The following is a 25534-nucleotide window of genomic DNA, read 5'->3' as shown; positions in this document are numbered from 1 at the left end:
CCTCCATCTGCAAGATGGAGGATTTCTAAAAGTTAGTCACCTCAGCTCAGGACACCTTAGGGGCTGTCCTGACTGGCCAGTGACTCCTCCTTGTTATTCTCATTATTTTCTCCGGCCTTGCCGCCAAAAGTGGGGCCTGGCCGGAGGGGGCGGGCAACTCCACTAGCTGGAGTGTCCTGCTGGGTTGGCACAAAGGAGGTGAGCCTTTGAGGCTCACCGCCAGGTGTGACAATTCCTGCCTGGGGGAGGTGTTAGCATCTCCACCCAGTGCAGGCTTTGTTACTGGCCTCAGAGTGACAAAGGCACTCTCCCCATGGGGCCAGCAACATGTCTCGGTTTGTGGCAGGCTGCTAAAACTAGTCAGCCTACACAGATAGTCGGTTAAGTTTCAGGGGGCACCTCTAAGGTGCCCTCTGGGGTGTATTTTACAATAAAATGTACACTGGCATCAGTGTGCATTTATTGTGCTGAGAAGTTTGATACCAAACTTCCCAGTTTTCAGTGTAGCCATTATGGTGCTGTGGAGTTCGTGTTTGACAAACTCCCAGACCATATACTCTTATGGCCACCCTGCACTTACAATGTCTAAGGTTTTGGTTAGACACTGTAGGGGTACCATGCTCATGCACTGGTACCCTCACCTATGGTATAGTGCACCCTGCCTTAGGGCTGTAAGGCCTGCTAGAGGGGTGTCTTACCTATACTGCATAGGCAGTGAGAGGCTGGCATGGCACCCTGAGGGGAGTGCCATGTCGACTTACTCGTTTTGTTCTCACTAGCACACACAAGCTGGCAAGCAGTGTGTCTGTGCTGAGTGAGAGGTCTCCAGGGTGGCATAAGACATGCTGCAGCCCTTAGAGACCTTCCTTGGCATCAGGGCCCTTGGTACTAGAAGTACCAGTTACAAGGGACTTATCTGGATGCCAGGGTCTGCCAATTGTGGATACAAAAGTACAGGTTAGGGAAAGAACACTGGTGCTGGGGCCTGGTTAGCAGGCCTCAGCACACTTTCAATTGTAAACATAGCATCAGCAAAGGCAAAAAGTCAGGGGGCAACCATGCCAAGGAGGCATTTCCTTACAAGGTGACTCTGACTTTTAGAAATCCTCCATCTTGCAGATGGAGGATTCCCCCAATAGGGTTAGGATTGTGACCCCCTCCCCTTGGGAGGAGGCACAAAGAGGGTGTACCCACCCTCAGGGCTAGTAGCCATTGGCTACTAACCCCCCAGACCTAAACACGCCCTTAAATTTAGTATTTAAGGGCTACCCTGAACCCTAGAAAATTAGATTCCTGCAACTACAAGAAGAAGGACTGCCTAGCTGAAAACCCCTGCAGCGGAAGACCAGAAGACGACAACTGCCTTGGCTCCAGAAACTCACCGGCCTGTCTCCTGCCTTCCAAAGATCCTGCTCCAGCGACGCCTTCCAAAGGGACCAGCGACCTCGACATCCTCTGAGGACTGCCCCTGCTTCGAAAAGACAAGAAACTCCCGAGGACAGCGGACCTGCTCCAAGAAAAGCTGCAACTTTGTTTCCAGCAGCTTTAAAGAACCCTGCAAGCTCCCCGCAAGAAGCGTGAGACTTGCAACACTGCACCCGGCGACCCCGACTCGGCTGGTGGCGATCCAACACCTCAGGAGGGACCCCAGGACTACTCTGATACTGTGAGTACCAAAACCTGTCCCCCCTGAGCCCCCACAGCGCCGCCTGCAGAGGGAATCCCGAGGCTTCCCCTGACCGCGACTCTTTGAACCTAAAGTCCCGACGCCTGGGAGAGACCCTGCACCCGCAGCCCCCAGGACCTGAAGGACCGGACTTTCACTGGAGAAGTGACCCCCAGGAGTCCCTCTCCCTTGCCCAAGTGGAGGTTTCCCCGAGGAACCCCCCCCTTGCCTGCCTGCAGCGCTGAAGAGATCCCGAGATCTCTCGTAGACTAACATTGAAAACCCGACGCTTGTTTCTACACTGCACCCGGCCGCCCCCGTGCTGCTGAGGGTGAAATTTCTGTGTGGACTTGTGTCCCCCCCGGTGCCCTACAAAACCCCCCTGGTCTGCCCTCCGAAGACGCGGGTACTTACCTGCAAGCAGACCGGAACCGGGGCACCCCCTTCTCTCCATTCTAGCCTATGTGTTTTGGGCACCACTTTGAACTCTGCACCTGACCGGCCCTGAGCTGCTGGTGTGGTGACTTTGGGGTTGCTCTGAACCCCCAACGGTGGGCTACCTTGGACCAAGAACTGAGCCCTGTAAGTGTCTTACTTACCTGGTAAAACTAACAAAAACTTACCTCCCCCAGGAACTGTGAAAATTGCACTAAGTGTCCACTTTTAAAACAGCTATTTGTCAATAACTTGAAAAGTATACATGCAATTTTTATGATTTAAAGTTCCTAAAGTACTTACCTGCAATACCTTTCGAATGAGATATTACATGTAGAATTTGAACCTGTGGTTCTTAAAATAAACTAAGAAAATATATTTTTCTATACAAAAACCTATTGGCTGGATTTGTCTCTGAGTGTGTGTACCTCATTTATTGTCTATGTGTATGTACAACAAATGCTTAACACTACTCCTTGGATAAGCCTACTGCTCGACCACACTACCACAAAATAGAGCATTAGTATTATCTATTTTTACCACTATTTTACCTCTAAGGGGAACCCTTGGACTCTGTGCATGCTATTCCTTACTTTGAAATAGCACATACAGAGCCAACTTCTTACAGTAGCTATAAGAGTATATGGTCTGGGAGTCTGTTTTACACGAACTCCACAGCACCATAATGGCTACACTGAAAACTGGTGTAAGGAAATGCCTCCTTGGCATGGTTGCCCCCTGACTTTTTGCCTTTGCTGATGCTATGTTTACAATTGAAAGTGTGCTGAGGCCTGCTAACCAGGCCCCAGCACCAGTGTTCTTTCCCTAACCTGTACTTTTGTATCCACAATTGGCAGACCCTGGCATCCAGATAAGTCCCTTGTAATTGGTACTTCTAGTACCAAGGGCCCTGATGCCAAGGAAGGTCTCTAAGGGCTGCAGCATGTCTTATGCCACCCTGGAGACCTCTCACTCAGCACAGACACACTGCTTGCCAGCTTGTGTGTGCTAGTGAGGACAAAACGAGTAAGTCGACATGGCACTCCCCTCAGGGTGCCATGCCAGCCTCTCACTGCCTATGCAGTATAGGTAAGACACCCCTCTAGCAGGCCTTACAGCCCTAAGGCAGGGTGCACTATACCATAGGTGAGGGTACCAGTGCATGAGCATGGTACCCCTACAGTGTCTAAACAAAACCTTAGACATTGTAAGTGCAGGGTAGCCATAAGAGTATATGGTCTGGGAGTCTGTCAAACACGAACTCCACAGCACCATAATGGCTACACTGAAAACTGGGAAGTTTGGTATCAAACTTCTCAGCACAATAAATGCACACTGATGCCAGTGTACATTTTATTGTAAAAAACACCACAGAGGGCACCTTAGAGGTGCCCCCTGAAACTTAACCGACTATCTGTGTAGGCTGACTAGTTCCAGCAGCCTGCCACACTAGAGACATGTTGCTGGCCCCATGGGGAGAGTGCCTTTGTCACTCTGAGGCCAGTAACAAAGCCTGCACTGGGTGGAGATGCTAACACCTCCCCCAGACAGGAACTGTGACACCTGGCGGTGAGCCTCAAAGGCTCCCCCCTTTGTCACAGCCCAGCAGGGCACTCCAGCTTAGTGGAGTTGCCCGCCCCCTCCGGCCACGGCCCCCACTTTTGGCGGCAAGGCTGGAGGGAACAAAGAAAGCAACAAGGAGGAGTCACTGGCCAGTCAGGACAGCCCCTAAGGTGTCCTGAGCTGAAGGGACTCTAACTTTTAGAAATCCTCCATCTTGCAGATGGAGGATTCCCCCAATAGGGTTAGGATTGTGACCCCCTCCCCTTGGGAGGGGGCACAAAGAGGGTGTACCCACCCTCAGGGCTAGTAGCCATTGGCTACTAACCCCCCAGACCTAAACACGCCCTTAAATTTAGTATTTAAGGGCTACCCTGAACCCTAGAAAATTAGATTCCTGCAACTACAAGAAGAAGGACTGCCTAGCTGAAAACCCCTGCAGAGGAAGACCAGAAGACGACTACTGCCTTGGCTCCAGAAACTCACCGGCCTGTCTCCTGCCTTCCAAAGATCCTGCTCCAGCGACGCCTTCCAAAGGGACCAGCGACCTCGACATCCTCTGAGGACTGCCCCTGCTTCGAAAAGACAAGAAACTCCCGAGGACAGCGGACCTGCTCCAAGAAAGGCTGCAACTTTGTTTCCAGCAGCCTTGAAAGAACCCTGCAAGCTCCCCGCAAGAAGCGTGAGACTTGCAACACTGCACCCGGCGACCCCGACTCGGCTGGTGGAGATCCAACACCTCAGGAGGGACCCCAGGACTACTCTGATACTGTGAGTACAAAAACCTGTCCCCCCTGAGCCCCCACAGCGCCGCCTGCAGAGGGAATCCCGAGGCTTCCCCTGACCGCGACTCCTTGAATCCAAAACCCGACGCCTGGGAGAGACCCTGCACCCGCAGCCCCCAGGACCGGAAGGACCGGACTTTCACTGGAGAAGTGACCCCCAGGAGTCCCTCTCCCTTGCCCAAGTGGAGGTTTCCCCGAGGAACCCCCCCCCTTGCCGCCTGCAGCGCTGAAGAGATCCCTAGATCTCCCATAGACTAACACTACAAACCCGACGCTTGTTTCTACACTGCACCCGGCTGCCCCCGCGCCGCTGAGGGTGAAATTCCTGTGTGGGCTTGTGTCCCCCCCGGTGCCCTACAAAACCCCCCTGGTCTGCCCTCCGAAGACGCGGGTACTTACCTGCTGGCAGACTGGAACCGGGGCACCCCCTTCTCCATTGAAGCCTATGTGTTTTGGGCACCACTTTGAACTCTGCACCTGACCGGCCCTGAGCTGCTGGTGTGGTAACTTTGGGGTTGCTCTGAACCCCCAACGGTGGGCTACTTTGGACCAAGAACCTAAGCCCTGTAAGTGTCCTACTTACCTGGTTAACCTAACAAATACTTACCTCCCCTAGGAACTGTGAAAATTGCACTAAGTGTCCACTTTTAAAACAGCTATTTGTCAATAACTTGAAAAGTATACATGCAATTTTTATGATTTAAAGTTCCTAAAGTACTTACCTGCAATACCTTTCGAATGAGATATTACATGTAGAATTTGAACCTGTGGTTCTTAAAATAAACTAAGAAAAGATATTTTTCTATAACAAAACCTATTGGCTGGATTTGTCTCTGAGTGTGTGTACCTCATTTATTGTCTATGTGTATGTACAACAAATGCTTAACACTACTCCTTGGATAAGCCTACTGCTCGACCACACTACCACAAAATAGAGCATTAGTATTATCTCTTTTTACCACTATTTTACCTCTAAGGGGAACCCTTGGACTCTGTGCATGCTATTCCTTACTTTGAAATAGCACATACAGAGCCAACTTCCTACAACTGGGAAGTTTGGTATCAAACTTCTCAGCACAATAAATGCACACTGATGCCAGTGTACATTTTATTGTAAACAACACCCCAGAGGGCACCTTAGAGGTGCCCCCTGAAACCTTAACCGACTATCTGTGTAGGCTGACTGGTCCCAGCAGCCTGCCACACTAGAGACATGTTGCTGGCCCCATGGGGAGAGTGCCTTTGTCACTCTGAGGCCAGTAACAAAGCCTGCACTGGGTGGAGATGCTAACACCTCTCTCAGGCAGGAGCTGTAACACCTGGCGGTGAGCCTCAAAGGCTCACCCCTTTGTCACAGCACCGCAGGACACTCCAGCTAGTGGAGTTGCCCGCCCCCTCCGGCCACGGTCCCCACTTTTGGCGGCAAGGCCGGAGGAAACAAAGAAAACAACAAGGAGGAGTCACTGGCCAGTCAGGACAGCCCCTAAGGTGTCCTGAGCTGAGGTGACTCTGACTTTTAGAAATCCTCCATCTTGCAGATGGAGGATTCCCCCAATAGGATTAGGGATGTGACCCCCTCCCCTCGGGAGGAGGCACAAAGAGGGTGTACTCACCCTCAGGGCTAGTAGCCATTGGCTACTAACCCCCCAGACCTAAACACGCCCTTAAATTTAGTATTTAAGGGCTCTCCTGAACCTAAGATTTTAGATTCCTGCAACTTACCGAAGAAGAAGACTGCTGAGCTGAAAACCCCTGCAGAAGAAGAAAGAAGACACCAACTGCTTTGGCCCCAGTCCTACCGGCCTGTCTCCTGCCTTCTAAAGAACCCTGCTCCAGTGACGCTTTCTCCAGGACCAGCGACCTCTGAATCCTCAGAGGACTGCCCTGCTTCCAAGAGACCAAGAAACTCCCGAGGACAGCGGTACTGCTCCAAAAAGACTGCAACTTTGTTTCGAAGGATCAGATTTAAAGACCCCTGCAACTCCCCGCAAGAAGCGTGAGACTTGCAACACTGCACCCGGCGACCCCGACTCGACTGGTGGAGAACCAACACCTCAGGGAGGACCCTCCGGCGACTCAGAGTCCGTGAGTAACCAAAGTTGTCCCCCCTGAGTCCCCACAGCGACGCCTGCAGAGGGAATCCCGAGGCTCCCCCTGACCGCGACTGCCTGAACTCCATTTCCCGACGGCTGGAAAAGACCCTGCACCCGCAGCCCCCAGCAACTAAAGAAACGGAACTCCTGTGCAGGAGTGACCCCCAGGAGGCCCTCTCCCTCGCCCATGTGGTGGCTACCCCGAGGAGCCCCCCCCCCCCCCCCCCTTGCCTGCCTGCAACGCTGAAGAGATCCCTTGATCTCGCATAAGAAACCATTGAAAACCCGACGCTTGTTTCTACACTGCACCCGGCCGCCCCAGTGCCGCTGAGGGTGTACTTTTTGTGTGGACTTGTGTCCCCCCCCGGTGCCCTACAAAACCCCCCTTGTCTGCCCTCTGAAGACGCGGGTACTTACCTGCTGGCAGACCGGAACCGGGGCACCCCCTTCTCTCCATTGCAGCCTATGCGTTTTGGGCACCTCTTTGACCTCTGCACCTGACCGGCCCTGAGCTGCTGGTGTGGTAACTTTGGGGTTGCTCTGAACCCCCAACAGTGGGCTACCTTGGACCCAAACCTGAGACTTGTAAGTGATTTACTTACCTGACAAAACTAACAAAAACTTACCTCCCCCAGGAACTGTGAAAATTGCACTAAGTGTCCACTTTTAAAACAGCTTATTGTGTTTTATGTAAAAAGTATACATGCTAATGTAATGATTCAAAGTTCCTAAAGTACTTACCTGCAATACCTTTCAAATGAGATATTACATGTAGAATTTGAACCTGTGGTTCTTAAAATAAACTAAGAAAATATATTTTTCTATAACAAAACCTATTGGCTGGATTTGTCTCTGAGTGTGTGTTCCTCATTTATTGCCTGTGTGTATGTACAACAAATGCTTAACACTACTCCTTTGATAAGCCTGCTGCTCGACCACAGTACCACAAAATAGAGCATTAGTATTATCTCTTTTTGCCACTATCCTACCTCTAAGGGGAACCCTTGGGCTCTGTGCATACTATTCCTTACTTTGAAATAGTGCATACAGAGCCAACTTCCTACACTCCTCTTCCTTTCGGGGGAGATTCCAGCAACCTGCCTCTTCTCTCACCTTTAGATCAATTAGAGGGAGGGGCAGGGTCCGCACCAGGGGAGCCTCTCAGCAGCACTCTGCCTCTGCCTCTTCCTCATCCTCTGGAGGGGTGCAGCAGGGGAAGCAGCCTTAGGCTTCCACCAATCCCCACTCACTCCTCTCCTGTAGGGGGAAGGTTACCACACTTTCTTCACAAGTGGCAGACTATTACATCGGACACTTGGGTTATCAGCGTTGTGGGGAAAGGCTACACCCTTCCCTTTCGGGAGTTTCCGCTCCCCATCCCGCCCCGCCCATCGTATTGTTCAAAAGAACATCTCCTGTTGCTAGAACAGGAAGTTCAAGTCCTCCTATTAAAGGGCGCGGTGGAGTTGGTCCCAGAGCAGGAAAGGGGTCGAGGTTGTTACTCAAGATACTTCCTGATTCCCAAGAAGGATGGTCGGTTGAGACCAATTCTGGACCTGAGGATCTTGAATTGGTTCCTCAAGCAGGAAAAGTTCAAGATGCTGACCCTAGCTCAGGTGCTTTTGGCGTTGAACAATGGAGATTGGATGGTGTCTGTCGACTTGCAGGATGCTTATTTTCATATCCCGATACTCAAGTCGCACAGGAAGTATCTCTGGTTTGTGGTGGGGTCGCAGCACTATCCGTTTGTGGTCCTCCCGTTCGGTCTTACTTCAGCACCCCGAGTCTTCACGAAGGTGATGTCGGTGGTTGCGGCAGAGCTCAAAAGGAAGGGGATAGCAGTATTCCCTTACTTGGACGACTGGTTGATCAAAGCCAAGTCCCCGGAGCTTGTGTTGCATCATCTGCAGTCAACAACCCAGTTGTTGTTCGACCTGGGCTTTTCGGTGAACGTGCCCAAATCTCACCTAGAGCCCTCTCAACGTCTCCTGTTCATAGGGGCAGTACTGGATACAACATTGGATCGAGCATTTCCTCCGCCTCAGCGGATTCAAGATATTCAGGAGTTGGTTCCAATGTTTCGAAATGGAGCGGTCATTCCAGTCCTCAAGGTCCTTCGTCTGCTCGGTCTGTTTGCCTCCTGCATACTGTTGGTCACGCATGCTCGCTGGCACATGAGGGCTCTTCAGTGGTGCCTCCGAAGGCAGTGGTCTCAACACAAAGGAGATCTCGAAGGTTCTGTCAAGATCTCCAGGGATGCTGCTACGGACTGGAAGTGGTGGATTGCGGGCAACAATCTTTTACAAGGGAAGCCGTTCGCGCAGTCACCACCAATGACCACGGTAATAACGGATGCTTCCACTCTAGGGTGGGGAGCTCATCTGGGGGATCTGGAGATCAAAGGGCTTTGGTCTCCAGAGGAACAGATTTTTCATATCAATCTGTTGGAGTTGCGGGCTGTACGTCTGGCTCTCAAGGCCTTCCTCCCATCCCTTCGCTGTCAGTCTGTTCAGGTCCTAACGGACAATACTACCGCGATGTGGTATATAAACAAACAGGGTGGAGTAGGGTCGTACCTTCGCTGCAGAGAAGCTCTTCGACTATGGTCCTGGGCAAAGGACCATCAGATTTGCTTGGTAGCGAATCATCTGGCCGGAGTCTTGAATGTACGTGCGGACAGTCTCAGTCGCCATTTCTCGGCCGACCACGAGTGGCGTCTCCATCCAGATCAAGTTCGGTTGATCTTCCAGATGTGGGGGTTTCCTCGAATAGATCTGTTTGCCACTCGGGAGAACGCGCATTGTCCATTATACTGCAGTCTCCAGTATCCGGTGCAGGGGGTTTTGGGGGACGCGTTTCAGAGAAGCTGGTGCGACCAGTTGCTTTACACGTTTCCACCCATACCCTTGATTCCTCGAGTATTGTGGAAGATTCGCCAAGACCGGGCCCTAGTAATTTTAATAGCTCCGGATTGGCCAAGGAGGGTGTGGTATTCCGATCTTCTCCAACTCTCAATGTGCCCTCCGCTCCGTCTCCCTCTCAGGGCAGACCTCCTCTCGCAGTCGCAGGGGCAGGTTTTACACCCCAACCTCCAGAGCCTGCACCTTCATGCCTGGAGATTGAACGGGGCAACCTGAGTTCCTTCTCTCTCCCACCTGATGTAGTGGATGTTATCTTAGGGGCCAGGCGACACTCCCCTAAAACTATCTACGCTGATAGGTGGTCTAAATTTGTGGTATGGTGTGGAGAGAGACCGATTGATCCCTTACGTGCTCATTTGTCAGATGTTTTATCTTTTGTTTTGTCTCTAGCGCAGAAAGGTTGTGCAGTGGCTACTATTAAAGGTTACTTGTCTGCCTTGTCAGCCTTCATTTGTCTGCCAGACCAACCATCACTGTTTAAGTCTCCTATTGTTCTTAGATTCTTGAAGGGTCTTCTAAATAAATATCCTCCAAAACCATTCGTTATGCCACAATGGCATTTGTCCTTGGTCCTGACTTTCCTTATGGGGTCCCCTTTTGAGCCTATGCATTCTTGCCCCTTAAGGTACTTAGTTATTAAAACAGTTTTCCTGGTGGCCACAACATCTGCAAGGAGAGTGAGTGAGTTGCAGGCTTTATCAGTAAAACCCCCTTATACAACTTTTCATGCGGATAAGGTGGTGTTGAGGACCAAGGCTGCTTTCCTTCCGAAGGTTGTTTCATCCTTCGATTTTGCCCAGACAATCACTTTGTCCACGTTCTATCCTCCGCCTCATCCTTCAAAGGAGGAAGAAAGACTACATCGCTTGGACCCAAAGAGGGCGTTAAGCTTCTACATTGACAGAATGAAGGATTTCAGGCTGGAGGACCAGCTGTTTATCGGATACGTGGGCAAGAGGAGAGGAAAGGCAGTCCACAAGAGAACACTCTCCAGGTGGGTTGTTCTTTGCATTAAAATCTGTTACTCTTTAGCAAAGAAGGATCCTCCTGATGGTATTAGAGCTCATTCCACCAGGGCTAAGTCGGCCACTTCGGCTTTGGCTAGGGGTGTTCCTGTGGTTGACATCTGTAAGGCCGCAACTTGGTCGTCCCTTCACACTTTTGTGAAGCACTACTGCTTGGACTCTGAGGTCAGAAGGGATGGCCATTTTGCGTGTTCAGTGCTGCAGGATTTCTTGGTTTGACCATACAGGCACCCACCACCGGGCGCGGTACTGCTTTGGGACTCCATTCATTAGGTGAGGAATTCACAGGTAGTTGTATCCATCAGAAGAACGAGTTACTTACCTTCGGTAAAAACTTTTCTGGTGGATACATTAGCTACCTGTGGATTCCTGACGTCCTCGTCGACGTGCAGAAGCTAGGAAGATTATTTCCGTCGAATGCTGGCGCCATGGGAGTATTCATTAGGTGAGGAATCCACAGGTAGCTAATGTATCCACCAGAAAAGTCGTTACCGAAGGTAAGTAACTCGTTCATCTGGTACATCTTGCTTGTGTTATATGAGAAAGTGGTCGTTCTGTTGACAGCAAACTGGCAGGAAATGCAGCACCCACATTTGAAGAAGCCAGTAAGTTTATTTGATGCCCATGTCATAGGTTTGACCTGTGTTAGTGGGGTGACATAGCTGGGGCACAGTATATTTTGCAGTACTATGTATTAAGGATGAATTCTTACCCAATATTCTGCTTAAATGGGTGTCCAAACGTAATAAGTGCCAGTGTCGTTTAAGTATACGAAAAACTAGTATATTGGCAGGACTATGGGGGTTATTCTAACTTATGAGGAGGTGTTAATCCGTCCCAAAAGTGACGGGAAAGTGACGGATTTACCACCAGCCGTATTACGAGTCCATTATATCCTATGGAACTCGTAATACGGCTGGTGGTATATCCGTCACTTTACCGTCACTTTTGGGACGGATTAACACTCCTCCAAAGTTAGAATAACCCCCTATATCTGGTGATCATGGAGAGTCATTCTTTATCCCTCTTGGTATTCTTCCTATGGATAAGTAAAGTCTTCCGTTTTTGAAAAAATTATACTTTTCTTTGCTAGGGAGATGACCTGACCTGAATATCCTCTATTGAGAAAATGTTATTCCAATAAGTTTAGTTCCTGTATGAAGATCGTATGCTCACTACAGTTACATCTGATTCTAGTCATTTTCCCATATGGAATGGCATTGATTTGGGCGCAGGGATGTGCACTGAGGGCATGTAAAATAGAATCGCATGCCGTTGGTTTTCTGTATATTCTAGACAGGATATTATTGTGTGCTGTGTGTAAAATAACATCCAAAAATTCAATTCGATCTATGCCAACATGATGTGTGAACACAAGGTTGTAACTGTTTTTATTTAGATGACAGTTTAGAATGTTCAGGTCGGACATAGTACCTGTCCAGATAAGTATATCATCAATGTATCTCCCCTAGTATAGTATGTGTTGCAAGATGTTAGATGGGCAATCTGACCACAGATGATGTTTCTCAAAATGTCCCAGGTACAGGTTTGTGTAGACTGTAAAAATTTGCCCCCATGGCCACTCCTTGAGCTTGTCTGTACCAATTCCCGTCATGTAAAAAGACATTATTTTCCAGAACCAATCTAGTAAGATCTAGAAGTATGTTGGTATGTTCAAATAAAGTTGCCTCTCTACAGGATAATATAGCAGTCAAGGCTTCTACTCCCTTTTCCGAAGGGATTGATGTGTACAACGAGTTTACGTCAAAACTAACATATTTGCACTGCTTTGACCAGTAATGTCTTCTAATTGACACAAAAGATGCCTAGTGTCTTGGATATATGACTTTAAGTTGCGTACTAAGGGTTGCAAGAAGGAATCGGTGTATTCTGAAGTGTTCATTTTTAAGTCGGGAGGAGATGGAGCTTAAACTGTATCTCCAAACTCGTGTAAAAAATAAAAATAAAATAAGAACATTTATAGAGTGACTGGTTCAGTCCTCTTCATCCATTATTTGCAGGTAGTGTATTTTTCAGCTTGGATAAACCCAAAGCCCATCACACAGAGTGGAGCGATGGATCAGCCCCCTTCATTGTTTTTGTTGCAAGTGTCATTCACATTTTGGATCAGTCCACAGCACAAATACTGTTATATGGGTACTGATATCTGGGTATCCTGCAATATGAGTGGGAACATTTTGCCATTTAATTTTCAAGTCCACATTGTAAAGTGGCAAATATCAGGAATGAATCAGTAGCCACTACTAAAATACCAGCTGTCTGGGGCACTGTCCTGTGTATCACACAGGAGTGCGACCATGCAAATGAAGGTTGGTTCCAATAAAAACCTTAAAACCTTAAAAAAAAATACCCTTGGTACCGTATTATAATTATTATGTGGACCTAGGCTCAAACTGTGATGAGCAGTATCATTTTACACATTCTTGTGGGAGGAGTGTCTGTCTGTCTGTCTGTCTGTCTGTCTGTCTGTCTGTCTGTCTGTCTGTGTCAGGCTTGCTTTAAATTACGTTGTGCAGAATTTGAGACCTTTCATCCCAATATTTTTCAAACCCAGTCTATGATGGCTGCCACAGTGTTGTTGAGCACAGCGAGCACCAGGCTCAATCTGTGCCAAGTCGTGGGATGGCTGAAACACTGAGCCAAGCACCATTCTGCTTCATGCAGTACACAAGCATACAGAGGCGGTAGATCATCCTGCTGTTCTGTCCCTGAACTAGCTGCAGCTGGGCCTCCTTGTTAGATATGATAAAGTACCTCATACCCCTTGGTGTGAGGTGTTGGAGCAGTGTTGTACATTGTAGGGGGAGCTAACATGCTAATACTGAGGAACAACTTAATAAGCAATTTTTAAAGGTACCGGTCTCCTCCAAAGTCTTATTTTGCGTTATACTTCCCTATCAGTATCTTGATAATATTAAACATCATTGCAGGCTCCCTCTTATGTTTTCCTTTAATGTCCCACAATGGGTTAATTTGTAATTTTCTCTGAAGTGGCGTTTGCCTCTTAGGAAGCAGAACAGCATCAGCCTATGATAGAAATTAATTGTAAAAATATTTCCACTTCAACCCATTATATTGTCCTCCGGTACTTCATGTACTGCTTAGGATTTATACCACTATTCTGGTGAGTTAATAGTGCAGTTGGCACACAGTGACTTGAAGGATCTATTCAATGTGTTAGGGGATGGGTCATTAATTTTCCAGGTGCTTGCATTACTCTCCAGGCGATTCATTTAATTTATCTCCGAGATCAGAGCAACTCTTCCTCCTGTTGGATCACATAGACGGATTAGACTTTGTAGATGCTAGTTATCTCCATGACTCTGTAAATCCAGACTGTAGTAGGAAGAAGGGTTGTGGAATTAGGGAGACATTCTAGGTGGATTGTCCTCACTGCCTTCATCTGGTATGACAGTCACGGAATTTCCCTCTCTGCACCATACACTTCAAATCTTGCTGCCTCCTGAGTATTTGTTTTTCCAGATACATGCGTGGTGAAAACCTGACTTCTAAAGGCAAAGGTGGGCTCGGCGGCAGTACTTCACCATCACATATTGGATTGAATGGTGGAATTTCATAGACATTTAGATCTTATGCAGTATAGCAAATCTGCTTTAATGACATAGCACAATAGAGTGCAAAGTAGTCTTCTTCATCCTGCGTGAGCTGCCTCCCACAGAATGATAGTGTCAAATTCATGTGTAGGGTTGACTTCCCCGTCTCCCTGGTTTCTTCCTTCTCACCATATGATTGGCTGTCATCCTCAAGGAATATGTTCCTTGTTTTCCTTAACTGGAGATATCTTGTGTCACCAGCAGGTGCATTGTAACCTGCCCATCCTTAAAGCATGAAGGAAAATCTATCTTCAAGGTCCTTGTTGAAGACTGTTGTGAAGATGTCATATACATAGAGCAATAGTCAACAGGCATAGGCTTCAGTAGATAGAGGCTGTCAACAAGGTGCTTGTTGAAGGAGGGCATCTGCCAGCTTGTCAATGAAGAACCATGCGAATGTGGATGCGTTGGCAGACAGGATGATGATTTCTTTGTCAACCTGGAGATCATTGAGGATTTTTGCACCTATTGCACAGCCCATGCGTAGAAGACTTAGTCAACAAGGGCCTGGTTAACTGTGATAGTTGAAAATATAATTTGATGATCCAGGTTAGGCCAGTACTATTCAAACTTGTATCCCCATTGCTTTGGCGTTTTGCCGCTCACAAAAAGCTTCCAGTGGAGGTGGTTGTATTCTTTAATGATTCCTCGCAAGCGGATGAAGAACGAACGTTAGTTAAAGGAAAACTCCATATCCTCCACCTCTCCCAAAGATTTTTTGTAATTATGGCATAGTCCTCTTAAATATGGTGCTGGAAACCGACATTTATTTATGAAATTTCATGTGCAGATTGTCACTTAATCGTTTTTATGGCTGCAGGTTTATAAATCCTAAAGTTATTTTCCGACTTTTCCACTATGGCAGGCACAGAAAACCTTTTTCTCGACTCCACACCAAAACTCCAAAGCGTGGAAGCATGTAACATGCGTGGTGGCAGTAGATTTAAGTGGTTCCAGAGAGAGAGTAACCCCCATCCCCAGTAGCAATCACGATGACTGCCGAAGTTTTCCTCGATAACCTGAAAGCTTAAAAAATCCCCAAGATGGAGCTCTCTCCACGTACTTTGTAATAAATAATGTGCAACTCAAAATCTAAATCTGGTCTGGACAGTTCACCTCTTTCGGCAGATAAAAGTCCCAAACAAGTAGTTGTAAAGGCATTGTAGTTTAAGGCAGGTTTTTCATTAATGCTTTTTTTTTTTAACTGAAGACTTCCATCCTTAGGAGGAATGGTTTACATTTCATCTACATCTAGAAAAGGTCCAGTGCTGTACAAGTGCTGTTAAAACTAATGGTGCCACACGACCTGAACCACTGATTGTTTTTTATGAGCTATCACGTCCTCTCAAGGCTGCTTCCTACCTTAATTCCTCAGTAACAAGTATAAACATTTCAGACAAAATGCTCGAAATTGCTCTGTGTACAGTTAGGCTTTTGTTTCTTTTGTCTCTGGCAACATAGTGTTTGCGATTTTTATTTTTAATGCATTATTTTATTTGTAGGCACGTCTGGATATTTTAAAGATTCATTCAAGAAAAATGAATCTGACAAGGGGTATAAACTTGCGTAAAATTGCAGAACTTATGCCAGGCGCTTCTGGAGCAGAGGTTAAGGTAAGAAGTACATGCCTGACTCCTTTATGCAACATGTAAAAACATTTTCTATTTGATGAAGTATCTGGCACAATTACAGATGCTTTGATTGTGTTCAGTGTACCATTTTATATAAATGTGTAGCTAGATTTAGCAGTCTTATGTCATATATTTAAGTTCACATGATGTCAATGTCAGTAATCTAACATGGGTAGTTTTGCTGCTAGTATCCCTGCTTTGGTTCCATACATGTTATGCCTAGAAAATACTGTGCTCGCAGGTCTGAATTAAAAATTTACTAAATTCTGTGACTATTTAATTCTGCTTTTGTGTTCGCAGTGCATTGTACATGTGACACAAATGTATTTTCGCCTAACCTTGAAATTAAAGCCTATTTATTCATTGCTTACAAGATTTACATGCCTTGAACATTCATATACGCAATCTAAAATATTATGAATATTTTCAATACTTAGCACTGCAGGGTATCAGCTGGATCTGCTTTACAACTAACGTCCCCCTGTTTTTCTTTTTGTTTAAAGCACTTCCCTTCTATCTCCATGTTTAGAGGTATATGATTTGTTAACCTGTCCCCAAATGCACCAGACTCTCTGGTGCAGTGTGTGATAAGATTATTACGTTTTGCATTGATTTTGTGAGTTGCCCGCCTTGTAGAGTGATAGCAAACGGTGAAGAAGGATTGGGATTTCCAGGACGCCACCCCTTTATTTCTGACTCTCCCGCTGTATTACCAATCCTTTTCATTCCATGCAGTTACTTTCCTTTCGACATCCAAGATAAAACTGTGCGTGAATACAGAGATTAAAAAAGGGGCGGATTCAGACCTGTCCTTTTTAACACTTGCAGCCTTCATTTGTATTCATTTATATTCTTTTGTTTTTGTCTGTTTTGTTATTTGTTTAAACAAAATGTGGTATAGTATTGAAGTAAATGTTCCTTTTTTACAGTGGACTTTCGACTGTCTGCAGTAGAGTGGAACAAACATGCACCACTCGTGAGAGTGAAAGTAATAGTGCTACATCTGGGTTCCTTATCAAGACTATGCTAAGAGCAGCGTCCACAATAGTCCATAAGCACCACCTTCTATCAAAAAGCATTGTCAAAGCCAATAGGACTCACCTATGCGAGATCTATTGGCTAAGTTGTTTTTTAGCCACGTTGCACAGCAGCCATGCTGCATGCTTGAAAGTTAAAAAATAAATAAAATAAAATAATAATAAATTATGACATGGCCAGCATTGACCGAGTCATAATGCTTTTATTTTACTTTTTTTCTAATTTACTTCCAACCATGCTGCACAGCTGTACAACATAGTTTAAAAAAAAAAAAAAAGTGACACAGCTAAATTGCTGTTATTTGGCATTGTCGTTTTTTTTAATCCATGTTATATGGCTGCTGTGCAGTATGGATGAATGTAAAAATGGGGAAAAAGCACTGACGAGGCCAGCGTTGACCATGTCGTAATGCTTTTTAGGTCAAGCGCGCAAGCGCTTTGAACTGTTGTAAGCATTGTGGGCTTTTAACCACGCCCACTCAAGCCCATCACTTTCACTCATTCGTGGGCTTGCCTTTCAAAAATCTCTTGATGTTATTGGTAATTGCTTTACATTTGTCCCTCCTTGGGATGGTTTTGTTACTGCCTTGCAGACTGACCCTGTTACATGGATAGTTGCACGACTGCCGATATACTTCAGTGTGGGTGAACTATTTATTTCTTTTGTCTCTCCCCTTCATGCTTTATGGCAGCCATGGCCCTCACAGTGCAAACCCCATCGGCGGTATTAGAGCGCTGGTCACATTGTTCACTCAGTTGTCTTATTCAGTCATTTCTTTTGGCTGTCCCCTTCACACTCCATAGCTTTCCCAAAAACACTTATAATTGATAAATGCTTTATGTAAAAAAACATAGAAATCCACAACACGGCTCTCCCAGTAGAGTGGGAGAGCCAGTACTACAATATGCAAAGCACTCAGGAAATGTCGCCCCCAAATGCTATTTTCATTATGGTGTCCTCTGGGAGCTGCTCTGAGCATTACAGTCTAATGCCAAACATTTATTTCTGATAAAGGTTTTTATTGGGTTTATCTGATAATTGTATAGGTTTTATTAATCTCTCCTTATTGCAATTATGATAATGATTCAGGCTAATTTAACATCCTTATTACACTATGATTGTTGGAACACTCTTATGTTTGGGTGACCCTTTTCTCTCGTTATTTCTCTGTGGTTGACGTATTTTGGGAATTGTGTTAGCCAGCCAGAAACTCTGATGGAGTAGTGAAAGTGGTATTCTGTTGTAATTAGCATGGCAGATTTAAATTAGGATGCCAAATGGCAACATTTTCATTTATGGCTGCAGATGGAGGAAGAATATGAAGGGCCACTGGAATTATGTGGCTGGAAAACACCAAATTATGAGGCAGGGTTGACCAATTTTTGTGGCAAGAAAAGTTTAGTTATGAATTTACAACGCCGATAGCTCTAACTCGAGCAAATGCGAGACCCATTGCATTGCAAATGCTTGTGTCTTTTAATGTAATTTACTTTTAACCATGATTTAGGACTAAAAAAGAATGACCACGACAATAGATCTTATTACCCTGATGTGAGAAATGGGGTCTTTGGTTGACAGGTTACCCCCTGTTAAAGCAAGGACCCTCACTCTAGTCAGGGCAAAAGAGAATCACCCTCAGCTAACTCCTGCTTACCCCCTTGGTAGCTTGGCAGAGCAGTAGGCTTAACTTCAGAGTGCTAGGTGTAAATTATTTGTACCAACATACACAGTAACTCAATGAAAACACTACAAAATGACACACCACCAGTTTAGTAAAATAGGAAATATTTATCTAAACAAAACAAGACCAAAACGACAAAAATCCGACATACACAAGTCAAGTTATGAACTTTTAAAGATTAAACTCAAAAATAGCGCTTAGCAACACAAAATGCTTCGATGAGGTGTTAACACGGCGGCGCGACGGAGTCGTTCCCAACAAGCCGAAACCAGCGATGCCGGGCACGGAGTCGCGTTGACCCCAAAGTTCAGTACCTTTGGTGAAGAGTAAAAACAAGTCGATGTGCGAAGTTGGGGATCGCAGCGCCTGTGCGAAACGTTGAATCCACGAACTTCGAGCGGTGTCGCTCACGACATGGTGCAGCGACTTCCACGGAGTCGCGGACTTCAGCGGACCAGCTTTCCTTTCAAGGGACCCAGGGACTGGATAGGGCACCACTTGTCGGAGCAGGAGTCTCTCCAGAGACTCCAGGTGCTGGCAGAGAGAAGTCTTTGCTGTCCCTGAGACTTCAAACATCAGGAGGCAAGCTCTAAATCAAGCCCTTGAAGATTTCTTCACAAGATGGAAGGCACACAAAGTCCAGTCTTTGCCCTCTTACTCTGACAGAAGCAGCAACTGCAGGATAGCTCCACAAAGCACAGTCACAGGCAGGGCAGCACTTCTCTTCAGCTCTTCTCCAGGCAGATTTCCCTCTTGTTTCCAGAAGTGTTCTAAAGTCTGTGGTTTTGGGTGCCCCTCTTATACACAATGTCTCCTTTGAAGTAGGCCTTCTTCAAAGTAAAGTCTCTTTTGAATGTGAAATCCTGCCTTGCCCAGGCCAAGCCCCAGACACTCACCAGGGGGTCGGAGATGGCATTGTGTGAGGACAGGCACAGCCCTTTCAGGTGTGAGTGCCCACTCCTCCCTCCAAGCACAAATTGCTCAACAGGAAATGCAGACTACTCCCCAGGTCCCTTTGTGTCACTGTCTAGTGTGAGGTGCAACCAGCTCGATTGTCAAACTGATCCAGACCGGGAATCCACAAACCGGCAGAGTCACAGAAATGGTATAAGCAAGAAAATGCTCACTTTCTAAAAGTGGCATTTTCCAACACACAATCTTAAAATCAACTTTACTAAAAGATGTATTTTTAAATTGTGAGCTCAGAGACCTCAAACTCCACATGTCCATCCGCTCCCAAAGGGAATCTACACTTTAATCAGATTTAAGGGTAGCCCCCATGTTAACCTATGAGAGGGACAGGCCTTGCAACAGTGAAAAACGAATTTAGCAATATTTCACTGTCAGGCATATAAAACACATTACTGTATGTCCTACCTTAACCATACACTGCACCCTGCCCTTGGGGCTACCTAGGGCCTACCTTAGGGGTTTCTGACATGTAAGAAAAGGGAAGGTTTAGGCCTGGCAAGTGAGTACACTTGCCAAGTCGAATTTACAGTTAAAACTGCACACACAGACACTGCAGTGGCAGGTCTGAGACATGATTACAGAGCTGCTTATGTGGGTGGCACAACCAGTGCTGCAGGCCAACTAGTAGCATTTGATTTACAGGTCCTGGCACCTGTAGTGCACTTTACTAGGGACTTACTAGTAAATCAAAGATGCCAATCATGGATAAACCAATTACATACAATTTTACGCAGAGAGCATTGAGCACTTCACCACTGCTAACCAGTGCTAAAGTGCATGAGTTCAAAAGCCAACAGCAACAAGTCAGAAAAAATAGGAGGCAGGAGGCAAAAGGATTGGGGATGACCCTGCATAAGCAAAAAAGTCCAACACCTGATTACTTTGTATTGGTGTTACCTTGTTCTTGTACCACTCACTCTTTGTGAATTCTAAAACAGAAAGAATCTGTTGCGAGTTTCTGGACTTTTCTGTCTTTCCTAAATGACATTATGTTGTAATATTGCATCTGTTCACTTGTAGTCTTTGGTATATTTTTTGATTCACTCAGTTTTTCAATAAGTCAGTATTGGTTTAAAAGTTTATATAAATGAAACCAAATCAGTAAAGCTGGAGAGATTTGCAACACTGGTTAACAATAGCTGTACAAAAAGAGAAATGCATAGCTGACATTTTCAACAGAAAAGAAGAGCCAAGCTTATTATAAAAAACAGTTTCTTAATGTGCATGTTCAGTAATGTGCTCTGCATTGTGTTACAGCTTATTAACATTGAATTACAATTCAACCTTCACATCTGTTTTGATGAAACTACACTCTGTTCCTGGTGCAGCTCTTGGCAGTGTGCTCTTCCCTGGTCATTTAAGGACACAGTAGTTTAAGAACCGTACAAATGTTTTTTTGACATGATATTGAGGGGTAGGGTAGCGAGGAATCTGTTTTGAATACCATGGGTGTGGGGAGACCACGATTGCAGGTTTTAGGTGTTTAGCCAGATGGAGGGAATGGGGTTTGCTTGGAATTGAGTTGTTCTTGTTTATGTTTATGTATGATATGAGGTATGGTTGGGGCGTCACGCATGTCCTTCAGAGCAGTACAAGATGGTATACATAGTGCCAAAAGGAGAAGGGTCCGCGGGGCCCCTGTCTGAGGGAATTGAAGCAACAGTGGTGGGAGTGCACACACAAATGGCAGGTACAGTGAAGCTCATCTTAAACACCAGGGGCCTACACGATTGCACTAAGCGCTATAGAGTGCACACTTGGGACGCCACTGGGCGAGTGTGGCCATGTTGCAGGTGACCCATATGGTTGACCAGGAAGCTGCCAAAAGGAAGAGGGAATGGTGAGGTCATTTGTACTCCTCCACTTACTCAACATACGCCAGTGCCACATCTATATGGATAGCCCCGGTAATACCATTCCAACATAGAGAGACCCAGGTTGACATGAAAGGACGATATGTCCTGATATAGGGGCTCTTGGAAGGGAAGTGTACCTATAAATGTATATTCCCCCTAAACATGATGACAGGAGCTTATTTTGGAAGTTACAGAACCTCTTGGCCCTATACACAAGAGTCCCCTTGGTCTGGGAGAGTAGTAATTTCAATTGTATCCTAGATGGTCAACTTGACAGGAGATCCCTGTGAGGGTTGGGAAAACCAAGCATGGCAGGCGTGCTATCAAAATGTATGACATTGATGGACTGCATGGATGTCTGGAGAGCTCTCTACCCCACTAACAATGAGATTACCTACTATTCAGCAGTCCATCAAATGCATAGCAGACTGAACATTAGTTTTGCTGGAGGTGTGATAGCATGTACAGGTAGTAGAACATCTGGGCAGATTTTTGTTGGATCACATGCCACTACTCATTACGTACTTTTGGGCCTGTTTCCACTACCTACTTTTGGCAGCTTCAACCAGAAACCCTCAGGGACACTGCCTTTTGTACAGAGATTAGCTCTGTGATCACTGGTTATTTTGCTGAGAACTGGGGGTTAGCCTCCACAAGAGCACTGAAATGGGACACATCTAAATTCATCCTATTTAGGGAATGCCTCACGAATAACTATGGGCGAAGGTGCCAACTGCAAGGTAATCTTAAGGGGCATGAGCAGAAACTGTCCCACCTATAGTGGGTAGTGGTAGACAACCCATCTTCCGAGGCAGAGATGCAGGCAGTGCAAAACACCATAGAACAAATTCACCTTGACAGACTATAGACCGAGGCTGCATAGAGCGGGCAATAAGCCTGGTAGGCTACTGGCTTGACTCTTGCGATGTGAGAGAGACCCGCCCATAATCATGGCTGTAGCAGGCCATCAGGGTGATCTTGTGATCACGCAGCCAGTGATCAACAATGAATTGTACCATCATCTATCTACCCTTTAGAGGAATCCAGGTACTCAGGTGAGGGAGGGAAGGATGGGGTTGGGGTGGTTATGAATTTTTTTGGGCCGGAACCCCCTTCCAACCTTAAGTAGGGAGCAGGCGAGGGGGGTGTGGCCCAACCAGGATGGCTGGCGGGACACGTCTTTAGTGCGCTCCGACGCCCTATTTCTTCTACATGGATCCTGGGTGCCAGAAGGCAGTGCACCCCCCTGCAACGGAGCTCGGAGGTCCCCTGAAGACATTGGTGGGCCCCTTCCTATCTTTACGTCCCAGGTGGGGCTCACGGTATCCTGTAGCGCGGTGTCGGGCCTGGCCTTGCGTTAGCGCACTGCATGCGATCACTGGGCTCGTCGTTGCCTTGTGAGCGGTCGCAGCTTTTTGCTGGCCCCCGGATCAAGTGGCTGGTTTATGCTGTCTCCTCAGACCCCCAAATTGCTTGGGAGAGGCATTGGAGGAGCTGGCCACAGGGGGGAGCCCACACGTGCAGAGCTGTTGCTGCAGAGCTGTTGGCTGCCATACAGGAATCCAGAGTGGCTCTGGAGGGGAAGATAGAGACTGTGGCTGTGGAGGCTAACCTTCTGCGAGCTGACCTTCGCAATGTATCTGAAAAGGTCAAGGTGGCGGAAGGGTCTCTTGTGGACACAAACACAAGTGGGCACGTTGCGCAAGCAGATAGCTCAGATCACATCCACTGTCGGAACATTAGAGGCACAGCTGGAGGATTCAGAGTGCAGATCTTGGCAGAACAATATGCGTCTCCTTGGCTACCCGGAGCGGGCGGAAGGCTCCTTGGTGGAAAGCTTTGTTGAACAATGGATCAAAGATGTACTGCAGCCGGAGGGGTTGTCCAGGGTGTTTGTTGTGGAGCGTGCTCATAGGGCTTTGGCTGCTCCTCCCCGGTCTGGGGTCCCAAAGAGGGCCATCATAGCATGCCTCCTGAACAATAAAGACAGACTGTATCCTAAGGACCGCCCTTGAGACCGAAAGGGCGGTCTTCGAGAATTGCAGGATCTCCATCTTCCCAAACTATACGAACAAGGTCCAGTCATCCTGAAAAGGATTTCTGGAGGTGAAGGCCAAGCTTAGTGCCATGAACATCAGATACATGTTACTGTACCCGGCACGGCTGAAGGTGATCTCTGGAGGTAAAACACAGTTCCTTGAGCATCCTGAGGATGTCTGGTGATGGCTGGAGATAGGGACAGGGTTGGCCCGGGTTCTTCTGGGAGGTCTGGAGGTGGTTCGGCTCGTACTTCTGGAGTGGATAGTGCAGACTGGAGGAGGCGTGGAGAGGGCTCGTTCCGGGTCTCTGTGCAGAGATGTGTTGACTCTCGTGGCAGAATTGAAGTACAGCAAGATAGTACTATGGCGGTGGTCGATCCTGAGCAAGCGGTGGTGCTCCCTGGCCCATCAGACATGGAGGATGGGATGCTATCTGTTTATTCTTGAATATGTGGACCTTTCCAGGAATACTGCCTGTGCGGCTCAGTTGGGGTCCGCGTAAATGGTCTGCGGTCCGCGCCCTGCTTGACTGACGATATGAACCTCATTCAGAAGTTGTTTCAAGGGGATTTATGTCTGTCTACTATATGGTCGAGGGGGGAAATGTTTAACCTAGATGGTATCTGGATGGGGTGGAAGGCACAGCGTATGCTGGTGGGGACAGGGGGTGTTCACTTCGACAGTTGTGGTAGGCTTTTTGGGTGTTGGGGTTTGGGCTGTTGTCCTGGCAGCGTACGTATGTATGGATTTACAGTATATTTTGAAATGTATTATTTACTGTTCATCCGGGGTGGGTACAGGGGTTTAGGGGTGCAAAGTTTGTGCAAGTTCTCTACAGTTTGAAGTTTATTATGGCAGTGCATTGATGAATGTGAGATGGGTGGATGGGATTGGTCTTGCCTTATTTTTGGCGTGGGGCTGGATGAGGGGCCCTAGTGGGAGGGGTGGATGTGCAATCTTTACATGGGTCGACCTATTAATATACAGACATGGAATGTTAGGGGTCTAAAGAGCTACACTACTTGCTACAGAATGCATTCCTATCTAAGACGACATAGGGTTCATATTGTGTGTCTGCAGGAAACTAATTTGACAGTAGAGGAATCGCATAAGCTGACTAAAACATGGCGGGGTCAGGTGTTCTCTGCATCCTTTTCCTCCTATGCAAGGTGAGTGTTGATCTGGATTGCCCCAAGGTTCCCGTTTACACAAATCTACAGCAAAGCTGATGTGGAAGGGAGGTATATACATTTACATGGCACTCTGGATGGAAGGCCTCTTACCATTCTAAATACTTATGCACCTAATATAGATGATCCCTCATTTTATGACACCATACGTGAACCTTTGGGAGAGGGGGTGCCTCCCCTTTGATATGGGTTGGAGATTATAATTCCATATTGGATGGTGAGCTGGATCATTCTCCTACTAAGTGGGGAACCAAGCCATTGATGACGAGATCTCTCATAGAGATTATGCATAGTTTAGGCCTCTGGAATTGATGGAGAGAACTGCATCCAAAGGTGAGGGAATTCACCTGTCACTCTAAAACACACAATATATATAGCCGGTTGGATCGGTTCCTCTTGGGCAGACTGACTTGTTCACAGGTGTTGGATGTCAAGCATTTAGAGAGGTTCTTGTCTGATCATGCACCAGTGCTGATGCATGTGTTATGGGGAGCTGATGCTAAAGTGTCTTGTGGGTGGTGTATGCCTCCTTTGTTTCTAATGGAGGATGACTCGTGAGAAAATGGCGGCAGCCCTTAAGGATTATTTGGATCAGAATTGGGGTACGACAAACTCAAGGGGCTTGGAGTGGGATGCCATGAAGGCGGTTTTAAGGGGAGTGTGTATTGGCACATGTGGGGTGCACAAACAAATGGAACAGGAGCTCACAGGTTGGGGATGTGAACTGGAGATAGCACAGCATCAGCCACCGGTAACTCCAGAGGTTGAGCAGGAGCAGCTTCGGCTATTTAAGAAGGTTAGTGACTGCTGGGACACACTGGATACGGTTACCCTTAGATTGTATAGACAGCATCTTCACTGGGAGGGGGACCAGGCCGGTAAACTGTTGGCATGGCTCCTTAAGCGGGAGGTTGACTCTCCTCCCGTCCTGCGTATTAGGAATGCAGAGGGAGTACAGGTCACTAACCGCAGGGAAATTTTTCAGGTTTTAGTAGAGCATTTGCAGG

At 46.9% G+C, this 25534-nt stretch overlaps 1 protein-coding gene across 1 annotated transcript in view; it reads left to right on the top strand.

Annotated features, from left to right (window-relative positions):
* The window catches only part of LOC138299626 (26S proteasome regulatory subunit 8), a 175192-nt gene that overhangs the window by 110344 nt on the left and 39314 nt on the right, over window positions 1-25534 (top strand). The window contains exon 10 of the mRNA XM_069238058.1: window positions 15623-15733. Coding sequence (XP_069094159.1) covers window positions 15623-15733 — 111 coding nt within the window. The remainder of the gene's footprint in view (window positions 1-15622; window positions 15734-25534) is intronic.

The sequence above is a fragment of the Pleurodeles waltl genome, chromosome 6 (assembly GCF_031143425.1).
Source record: "Pleurodeles waltl isolate 20211129_DDA chromosome 6, aPleWal1.hap1.20221129, whole genome shotgun sequence".
Classification (NCBI taxonomy): Eukaryota; Metazoa; Chordata; class Amphibia; order Caudata; family Salamandridae; genus Pleurodeles; species Pleurodeles waltl.
The sequence above is the reverse complement of the archived record's forward strand: the minus strand, read 5'-3'. Positions and strand labels throughout refer to the sequence as shown.